The sequence below is a fragment of the Peromyscus eremicus genome, chromosome 23 (assembly GCF_949786415.1).
Source record: "Peromyscus eremicus chromosome 23, PerEre_H2_v1, whole genome shotgun sequence".
Classification (NCBI taxonomy): domain Eukaryota; kingdom Metazoa; phylum Chordata; class Mammalia; order Rodentia; family Cricetidae; genus Peromyscus; species Peromyscus eremicus.
In genome coordinates, this window is record NC_081438.1 from 39501359 (window position 1) to 39512089 (window position 10731).

General features: G+C 48.9%; 1 protein-coding gene across 11 annotated transcripts in view; it reads left to right on the forward strand.

The window, feature by feature from the left end:
* Positions 1-10725, forward strand: part of Tex26 (testis expressed 26) — a 33649-nt gene extending 22924 nt beyond the window's left edge. For all 11 annotated transcript variants that reach the window (XM_059248906.1, XM_059248907.1, XM_059248912.1 and 8 more), the window contains 3 exons: positions 1423-1599; positions 3908-4069; positions 10615-10725. In XM_059248906.1, the coding sequence (XP_059104889.1) occupies positions 1423-1599; positions 3908-4069; positions 10615-10709 (434 nt within the window). In that variant the 3' untranslated portion in view covers positions 10710-10725. The remainder of the gene's footprint in view (positions 1-1422; positions 1600-3907; positions 4070-10614) is intronic.
* Positions 10726-10731: the final 6 nt, after the last annotated feature.

Sequence of the window (10731 nt, forward strand, 5' to 3'; positions counted from 1 at the left end):
ACCTAGCCAAGAAACATTTTTTCATCATGGTTCCACTGGGACTCGAACCTAAGACTGTCAGCATGTAAAACAGATGTGATCACCATTACACTATGGAACTCAAAGAAGGAATGCTCCGGGAATTCGTGTTGATCTTAACGGAAGCCAGCATCTTGGTGGAGGGTGGGGGTTAGCGTGACTGACTGGTAGTTGTGTCTCAGTTACCAATGGAAAAGAAATCCAGAGGCTGACTGCCACACTTTAAAGGGAATGAGAGCTTCTGGCTTGGTGAGGTTGCTTTGAATACACAGCCTCCCATCTGAGGTAGGCCTGAGGGAGCCAAGGAGCATGACCCTGGCCAACACATACACATGACTGAGGAAGAGTGAATCCACACTGTGGAGGAATTTAGCGGAAATGTTTTGAAGAAATAATAATGCTATTGCCCACTAACGACAATGGTGCCCCTCAACCCTCTGTCAGTAAGGGACAAACTTTTAACTTTTTCCCAACAGTGGGATTGTAGCTAGAGTTTTCCTGCTTGCCCACAGTCAGGACAAATCTCTCTCACCTGCCAGTCCCACAGCCACTCAGACCCGACCAAGTAAACACAGAGACTTATATTGGTTACAAACTGTATGGCCGTGGCAGGCTTCTTGCTAACTGTTCTTACAGCTTAAATTAATCTATTTCTATAAATCTATACCTTGCCATGTGGCTCGTGGCTTACGGGCATCTTCACATGATGCTTGTCATCTTGGCGGCTGGCAGTGTCTCATTGACTCAGCCTTCCACTTCCCAGCTTTATTCTCCTCCTTGTCCCGCCTATACTTCCTGCCTAGCCAATGGCCAATCAGTGTTTTATTTATTGACTAATCAGCAACACATGTGACATACAGAACATCCCACAGCAGTGGGATGATATCCCCCACTCCACCTAGGGCTGCCAATTCCAACAAATAAAAGCAAGAGGCTGTCCAGTTAAATTGGAATTGTGGTCTATTGCAAATAATGAATACTTCTACATAGTCACACAAAAATTGGAAGTATTCACTGTTTATTCAGATTTAATTGAGAGTCCTGTTTCACACAGCAGCTCTGGCCATACCCCAAACGCCTCCCTCTGGTTTGCCTAGGAAGACCCCAGCAGGGCCGCTGCTGGTGCCTGTGCCCACCAGCATGCTTCTAAGGGCTCTCCTCATGGCCATGAATATCTAGCCATTCAAAAACTACTTATGGCCAGTCAAGCCTAAACTCCCATGTTCGAGAGTGGAAATGGTTCCTTGGTTGAAGCACTCATAGAGCATACCAACTATACCTCTAAACTCAGCAAGAGTCCGTTTTCACAGCGCGTTGGAAGCTACTGGCCAAAGCAAGATTCAGCGACAAGCCACCCAGAAACAGTCCACAAGGGGTAATCACTGTCTTCCCGTCTCACCCTAGCTAAGAAGACCATGAAAAAGTTTCCCACGTCCCTGGACTGGAAAGCGTTCCTTCCTCGACCTCTGGACACCGAATTCCGGCACCATTACCAAATTCCAGCTAAGATTCCCGAATTGCAGGATTTTAGTTTCAAATATGGATGCTACTCAGGCCTGCCTGTTGCTTCCCAGGGTCTGGGTAAGTAAGCCTTTAGGGATTCCAAAGGCACAGCGAGCCACCAGGCCTCTCTGCCTGACACACAGAAGCCCACACCGTGGCGCTGACTTTTGGAAAGGAGTTTTGTTCTTAACTGACAAGGAGGAGCGTGGGTCTGTCTCTAATATTGTCCACTAGCAAAGGGACCGAAGTGCAGGGCGGGAGGGAAGTAGGAGCTGGAACTTCTTTTATAATGTGTATGGGTGTTCTACCTGCAAGCGTGTCTGTGTAGCACATGTATGCTACATGTATGGAGGGACCGGAAGAGGGTGTGGGATCCCCTGGCCCTGGAGTTTCAGCTGGTTATGAGGCACCATGTGAGTGCCGGAAATTGAACCTGGGTCCTCTGCAAGAGCAGCCAGTGCTCTAACCACTGTGCCATCTCTTGAGCCCCTGTACCTGGGATTTTTGATCTGCTCTGGCATCCAGTGTGCAGAACCAGTTGTGAATTGCACATACATTGTGATTGGACGATTTCTACTTATTCTGGCCACTCTGCCTGGTTGAGGTCTCTGGCCACTGTTCCCCCATCTTCAGGTTCCCACCTTTGGGTTCCACCAAGGCCTGAGTCCTGAAGAAGATGGCACAGAAGCTGGTTTTTTTTTTTTTCTTTTTTTTTACAAACAGCAGTTGTTGCTGTGGCTTGACCTCTTGCTCCAAGACAGATTGGTGCAGAAGGCCCCCGGCAGCCAGTGATTGGTGCAGAAGGCCCTGCCAGCCAGTGATTGGTGCAGAAGGAAGGACCCAGCAGCCAGTGATCGGTGCAGAAGGCCCGGGCAGCGGGTTTTGATAGCGACCATGCAGAATGTCTGAGCTGCTGTAGTTCCCCAGCTCAGGGGGAGGGACCGGACCTGGGAATCTCAGGAGACTGCCAGCTTAGGCCTTAAATTGATGGCACCCTGCCAGGGTGGAGCAGTGGTTGGAGTCAGGAGCTGCCCTACAATGACGGAGATTAGAGTCACTTGAGACTTGTCAACCACTCAGCCTTTTCTGACAGCGCCCCATAAGTGTTCTCAGATTCAGTTTTCATGCTGACCTAGCGAGCTTTAGTGATCCCGATTCCTATCCCTTTTTACGAGTTCCATCACCGGGCAACCTACTTGTTAAGAAAATGACCCGACAGGTTAGGGAGCTGGCTCAGCGGGTAAAGGTGCTTGCAGTCAAGCCTGATGACCCATGTTCAATACCCCAGACCCACGTGATGGAAGGACGACACTGACTGTGGGTCATGTGAGAATTCCAAGTGGTAGCAATGAGGAGCGACCCACCTTCGCTGAGGGCTGACGCTGTCCCCGCTTATACACCCCGGGCAATGCTCCACACTCCAAGCTGTACCCTCCTTATCTGATATTCCCAACTGCCTGGAACTTCTCACCACTGGGAGATTCCTTCCTAAGCTTGTGGCCGCTAATTCTGTTTCTTCCCAAGGAGGTTAATGAGTAGAAATTCTCTACCCTCTGGAAGTCACAGGGTAGAAGAATTCTGAGAACCATAGGGCAGAAGAATCTCAGTGCTCTTTCTCAGCTAAAGCACTTTTCAGACCCTGGCATTCTCCTCGGGAGGGGGGCAGTGTTGAGATTTCTTGTCCAGTCTGTTCCTCACATTTGGTCCCTTAAAAGGGGAATGCCTGGGGCTGGGGACAGTATTTAAGATGTTTGTGTTTTTACAAAAGTTGAGCCACTTGTAAAAAAAAAATCACTTTTTTAAACATCATATCTTCATTGTTGAAAATTATAACTCCACAAATCTCAGAATCCAAATTAATCTAACCATAATTCATATCAAACATGAGTGGCTGGAGTTGCCTGCCCTCTGACTTCTTCTAGTCTGAATGGACAGCACATGTTTGCTGTATAGGCCACTCTTCTCCTAAAGTGCTCACCCTAAGGCTTCCTACGTCACTGAAAATGGGTCTCCTCACGTGCCCCTCTGAGGATGCCCGGAGATGTCCTGAGAGAAAACAAAACTTTTACAAAGTCCGTTTATCAGGAAGCCAGCGGCAAACATTACCCACGATGTTAAGAGCGGAACTCACGAAGAGCTGACTCTCTCACAGTGGTGCTCACACTCAGCCTTCGGGCCGTGTCTCCCACACCTCCCACTTTCAGCCTCACCAGCTACAGCAGCTTGGCACAGCCCCTAAGTCATTGGTAGGGTGTCTACGTAGCATCCCGGTAAGGATGCTGAGGATGCTCCGGGCTGGACTGGTGTGGGAGGGGTGTGTTCAAACAAGGCTGGGCATTCTGCTCATGACAGCCTGTGCGTCCCGTCTGCCCCTGTGTCCCCGCAGTGCCCTCTGTACTGCACAGCTATATCCGGAACCAGGAGCGTACAAAGCAGCAGACCACGTATGAGAACGACTACGGGAAAAACTGCCTGGACTTCTTGATGATCTTAGACTCATTCAGCCCCTCCCAAATCAGCAGGTACCTGGAAAGTGTTTCCAACAAAGGTAAGGGGCCTCAAGTCACCACTTCCATCGGTGTAGTGAACGCCTTTCTTAATATGCTGTTCCTATTCCTAATAAGCTGTTCCCGTTTTAACCATTGGTGTTGAATATAATAACCAAACCAACCAAACAAACAAAATCCCCCCAAAGGACGAACAAACAAAAAGACAAAGACTACTGTCTTAGCTAGGGTTTCTATTGCTGTGAAGAGACACCTTATAAAAGAAAACGTTTAATTGGGGCTGGCTTACCGTTCAGAGGTTTAGTCCATTGTCATCATGGCAGGAAGCATGGCAGCCTGCAGGCAGACATGGTGCTGGAGGAGGATCTGAGAGTTCTACATCTTGATCCACAGGCAGTGGGAAGGGACAGTGAGCTATACTGGGCCTGGATTGAGCATCTGAAATCTCAAAGTTTTCCCTCAGTGACACGCTTCCTCCAACAAGGCCACACCCACTCCAACTAGGCCACATCTCCTAATAGTGCCACTCCCTATGGGCTTATGGAGGCCGTTTTCTTTCAAACCACCACACTACTTAAAAAAAAAAAAAAATCCCAAAGTGCCATGCAAAACTTGATCACTGGAAACTTACTTTCCTAAGAGGCACACCAGAGACTCTTGTTCACATAGCTCTGTTCTTAGGCTTCTGGTCTCACCTCACCCGTGGTTGAGCTGTGTGTGCTGGGGTGACTGACTTCCCTCCAGTTGGCTTTTATACTGTCTCACAGTTTTGCTGTGTTTTGTTTACGCTTTATTTCCTGTTTGGTTGTACTTTTTTTTTAGTGGCAGGCTATTTACACACAGGAATCCTCTTTCACACCCCGAAGATCAAGTGCCATCTCAGGACAGGATGGAGTTGTTCCATGTAACAAGCTTATCAGACCAGCTCTAGGATGTCCGGTAACCTGAGAAAGTATAAAATGTCACCTAGGGAACAAGGGAGCCTGAGGACAGGAAGCAGTTCTTCCTGGTGTGTGTGTGTGTGTGTGTGTGTGTGTGTGTGTGTGTGTGTGTGAGCTCACAACCCAGTGTAGGTGTGAGTACCACGGAAGGTGAATTTCTATGCCACAGATGTGCTGTGTCCACTAGAAAACACACTAATTTCAAGGAGGAAGTAAAAGAAACACAAGAAGAGGGTGTAATGTTTTCAGGTTCCTAAGACACCTCCTACACCCAACTTTGTGCACAAGGGAGTGTGGGGCCACCAACGACTTCCTTTTCTGTGACCACGCTTATGCAGCAGATGGCTTCCAGTTGCTCACTCTTCAGTGGTACCCTTCCACCTCACCCGCTCTGTGCCCCCTCCATCCCTAATCACCGCTCCTCACCCCTCCCTTGCCAAAGAGTTAACTCTAAAACTGACTCTCCCCTCCTGCCGCCGAGATCTCCTGCTCCACACCAGACTGAAGCCCTACTGTGTACGCATAGACGGAAGCGGAAGGAGAACACGGACCTTGGAAGTCTCCCCCTTCGCTTTCCATTGTGCTCTTCCTCTCCTGAATCAGAAGCTCACTGTTTGGCTGGGCTGGCGACCAGCAAGCTCCTTGGGAGTCATTAATCTTGGTGTTCCAGTGCTGGGATTATCGCCACTCGAAACCCTGAGTGGCTTTCTTTATGTGGACAATAGGAATTCAAACTCGGGTCCTTATGCTCGCAAAGTAAGTGGTTTTACCCACTCAGCCGTCGCTCTAGCCTTTCAAATGCTTTTAAGGGTGGAACACACACACACACACACACACACACTCCAAGAAGAAGAAACAAGTGCCGGATGTTGGACGTCGGGGGGAAACAGGCTAAACAGCTGCTCGGCCTCCCATGGAAGCAGAAGTGTGTTTTCTCCTGGGAGCCTCGTTCCTCTCAACAGATGCCTCAAGGCCAGGCTGTCTCTTCAGGAGGAACTGAGCCTTCTGGAAGCCTGCTGCGCAAGCCCCTGAGACACAGGGGAGTCCGGCAGAAAGCCAGGCTGCCTGCCTGCTCTCTTCACCATGTTGGTGTAAATTGTGTAAAGTCGCTCTCTGCATTTGCAAAGCGCTCACCTCTAAGAGTCACATCCCTTGGGTCCACAGAGGGAGGAATTCTGCTTCCTCCCGAAGGTGCTGACATCTGCCCAGGGATCGGGGACCAGATGCAGCCATCACAGGGGCCAGACATCTGGTTTCCCACTCTCTGTATGTGTGCAGTCTGAGGCTTGGCCTTGCTCCCTAGGAGTGAGCTGGAGGGCTGGGGTGGGAGGCCCTGCTAAGTGCGGGGGCAGAGACCGGAAAGCACACGGATGGCCCGGAGCTTTAGCTGTATCATGATGCCCTGGGCTGCTGGAGAAGCCACCTTATCCCAACTCCACCGCCCTCACCCATCAGTGCAGCTGTTAGGGGCCGCTGGCAAGTGGGAGGTTCCCTTAAAGCTTTTATGCAGCAAACCTCTCCTCATCTTCTAGTGTCAGGGATGATGGGAATGCCGGCACATCCCAGCAGCATTTTCACAGCGGGGCTCAGCTGGATTTCAGAATGAAGAGACCTGAGATGTCTCAGGCTCACTTATTATCGGCTCAGCTTAAGTCATGTGATTGGATTATCTTGTGTGAGCAGTCAGCTTTTGTGGACTAGGAGACCCAAGCAGTGGTATTTTTATTGAAAAGAGAAAGATGGGGGGGGGGGAGGGGGAAGGGGGAAGGGGGAGGGAGGGAGACAGAGAGAGGCAGAGAGAGAGAGAGAGAGAGAGAGAGAGAGAGAGAGAGAGAGAGAGAGAGAGGAGAGGAGAGACCCACAGAGAGAGACACTAGTCTTCACCTAAGTAACACCCAGGTTGGGGTGGGAGGCATGGCAGACTGAGGAAGGGTAGAGGAAACCGCAGAGCTGGAGAAGGAAGAGAGACAGGGAAAGCAGGCCGCTGTGTCCAGGAACTCTCTGCCACCACTGTTTGGTACAAACATCTCTCCTGTGAAGTCTGAAATCCTGTGAGCACCCACGGGACCACTGGTGAAAAATTCCACACCTTACTTCACACTAAGTGTCACAGTTACAGCGCAGGCATGTGAAAAATGTTGCACACAATTATCCCAGGCTTGTGTCTGCAAGGCGTACAGGAGACAGAGCAAATTTTGTGTTTAGACTGGGATCCAGTCTCCCAGAGACCTCACCATGTATATGCCCATATTCCCAAATCCAAGAAAAATCTGAAACATTTTGAGTTCTGAGCATTTTGGAATAGTGGTGCTTAAACCCATATTGAGCTTGTTTCTAACTCAAGAAGCTTGGACTGTGTTCTTCAGTGGACAATCTATGTTCAGAATTCTTTTATCCTGAGTTTGATTCCAACAACTTGGAAGCTGACAGTTCCTGCATATGTCATCTGCTGGGAAAAGCCCTGTCTTCTGCCCACTCTCCTCCTACTCGAGTGATAAAATTATCTGAAATCTGGTTTTCGCTATATCTTCAAGTTATGACTTCTTCCCTATTTTTTACAGCAATATAAAATTTGTAAGGTGTTTCTCTCAAGCCTGTAATTCAGAATTCAGAATGCATGGGTTGGGGCTGGAAGGATGGCTCAGTGGTTGAGAGCATTGGCTGCTCTTCGAGGATCCGGGTTAAATTCCCAGCATCCATCTGGCAGCCCACAATCATCTCTAACTCCAGTTCCAGGGAATCTTACACCCTGTTCTGACCTCTAGGGGTACTGCATGCACATAGTACACAGACATACATACAGGCAGAACACCCTTAAACATAAATAATTTTGAAAAGAATGCATGTATTCAAATCCATCCTATTAGGGAACTCACTGTGTAGTGGGGAAAGACAGAGGCCTAAGTGTAATGACACATACCACCATGAAAGAAATAGTTGATTCTAGGAAAAGCCTGTGCGGGGTGCTGTTAGCCCTAGGTCCACAGCAGATGAGAGGTAGGTTCTCAGGTCAGGATGGTCCTCACATCAAGGAGTGACAGAGCCGCCCCAGCAGAGAGAACTGGAACTGGAACAACAGAACCAGAATATTTGTATAAAGGGGGGTTTATTGGATTGCTGTACAGGGTAGGGGCTGGGTGGTCCAACAACAGCCATCTGGAGATAAAGAGAACAAGACAGCTGCCCGATCCAGGAAGCACTCAATCAGCACTCCTAATCGGGAACCACATTAGGTCCAGACATTCTCTGGAGAGTCTTGGAGTCTATGCCGGAGGACAAGTCCACACAGGATGGCTGCAGCAAGACAGACACACCGGCTCAGGAATAGGAATAGGCGTTGACCAGCACCTGCTGGCTGCTTCCTCTCCAGACTTCTTATCCAAGTCATCCTTTGGAAGATACCACCCTCACCAAGGGCAGCCTCCCCTACTCCCCCACCCATGGGTCGATCTTCTCTGGAAGCACCCCAACAAATCCACAGGCGCGGCTGAATTCAGTCAAGTTGTCGATCATCAACCACCACAAACGTAACAAACACAGCCGTCGAGCACAACGGGCCTTCTGAGCAGCTTGGCTGACACTGAGCTTGATGGACACCGGGTCATCTTGTTTTGGCTAATGTGTGCCCAGTTTGATTCACTCTCGACGCACGTCTTCATTATGAGAAGGGCATTTTGTTGCTTCTATACTTAAGTATAAACTTCAAAACTACAGACAAGCTGAAGGAGGAACAGACTGGGTGACAGCAATTAGTGACATGGAACATGCAGAATTCCCACATGCAGGGGAATGACAAATAGAGGAATCACTCTGGGAAGAGCTCTGATGGCATCTCACAAATTTAAACATACGCCTATATCGTGACTTAGAAATTCTACTTCCGGATATTGGCCTGTGAGAAAAGAAGGTGTACAGCCACCAAAGGACTTGCACAAAAATATAACAATTTCATTCTTAATATCCCAGAACTGGAAACAGCCCCCATCTCCATCAACAGGAAAAAATGGAAGAAGTGTGATATTTTAACAACTTGGCAATAAAAGGGAGCACATTCCTGATAGAGAAAACAAAATGTACAAACTCAAAAGATGCTGAACAACAACAACAAAATCCAAACATTAAAGATGAGCTCTTGTACGATTCCATTTATGTGAAGGTCCACAGCGGGCAACTCTCATCCACCGTGAAAGCAACAGGAGCAGAGGCTGTCTTGGGGTCAACAGTGTTGACTGGGGATAATCGAGAAGGGCTTCCTGGGTGGTGGAAGTCAACTCTAAGTGGGCGCGGCTCATCGGTGTACACAAGTCAACGGGACGAACATTGCGTGTAAGGTCAGCGGATTTTGTTCCATGAGAGGTGCCCCTGAGTTGAAAAGGACTGAGATCAAGGAAGAGACAGGATAGAGTAGGAATAGCTCACAAACAAATGCAAATGTAACTATTGAGGACACAAACTACGTGTACACACTGTGGAAACAGACTAGCCTTGGCATCACACAAAGAGACTCAAAAACAAAGTGGCCCAATGAGGTAATTTGTTTTTGTAAAGTATGTAGGCTGTGATCCAAACTGAGCTAGCAAGCACCCAAGGCCAATGTGGCCTCTGTCTTTCATCGCTAATGCAGGGGGGACTTGGTGGTTCCTCTCTGGCTGTGGTTGGACCTCATAGTCTACTTTTGATTGGAAAGTGGCATAAGGAAATGGAGAAGGAGCAAGCCACTCCCGGCTGTCAAGTTCTGGGAATGTGGCGGGGCTTTTCCATGAACAAAGTTTTACCGGGTAGAGGAGTTAAAACTTTTGAATTCCTCTGCATGAATAGTTTACAAGGTGGGAGAAATTTATGGTATATTGGTCCTTGGTGGGCTAGCTGTTTGATGTTATTTTTTCTCACAACACACACACACACACACACACACACACACACACACACACACACACACAGCTTTGATCTACGGGTCTCAGCTGGCATTGTGACACCGAGCAAGGGGATGACTGATCATGGCGGATGACAGTTCTGGGCACGAAGAGTTTCACAGTTCCACCCTATGTGAATGCTGTTAAGACTGGGGAGTCGCAGGTGTTCAGAACCAGACAGGACTCTGCTTCACAGCCCAGGAGTTAAAGGGCTTCCCAAAGGTGGGCAGTTAGGACTCAAGGCCAGCAAAGGCCACCAATGTTGGGTAGAGAGGAAACAGCCCTGAGTTCTACACAGCGTTCAGGGCAGATCCCCATTTTCCTCCCACTGTTTATTACTGTGCACCCTAGAAAGGCAGATAAGGCTGCTAACTAATGAACGTCACACATTAGTATGTGATATCACACAGTGGGCTCAGCCCTCCAAACAGTGCAAGGTGAGTGTGGTGATCTGCATTCAGACATGAGGGACATGACGTGGCTTAGATAGTTCTTGCTGGCGCAGAACTGAGCTGTGGGCCTGTGTCCTTCGCAAGCCCATGCCCTTTCCCATGAGCACGCTGATTCACTCTGAATGGGTAGGGCCATGCCTCTCACCGTACATAGTACACCCTCAAATCATACTTTCATACCAAACTTGCGAATAACGTCCTCCTTCCAGATTTTTGCTTCCTCTGAGGATTTTGCTGTTTGGTGTTTGTGTAGGAAACCTCTGCTTTTCTTTATTGGCAGACAGGCAAATTCTGGATCGCTTCATCCGTTCTCATTGTGACGCCAATCAGGGGGCAAACGAGAAAGGAAAACAAAGTTACACGAAGAGACCCTGAGGCCAGCGACGTGCCCAGCTCC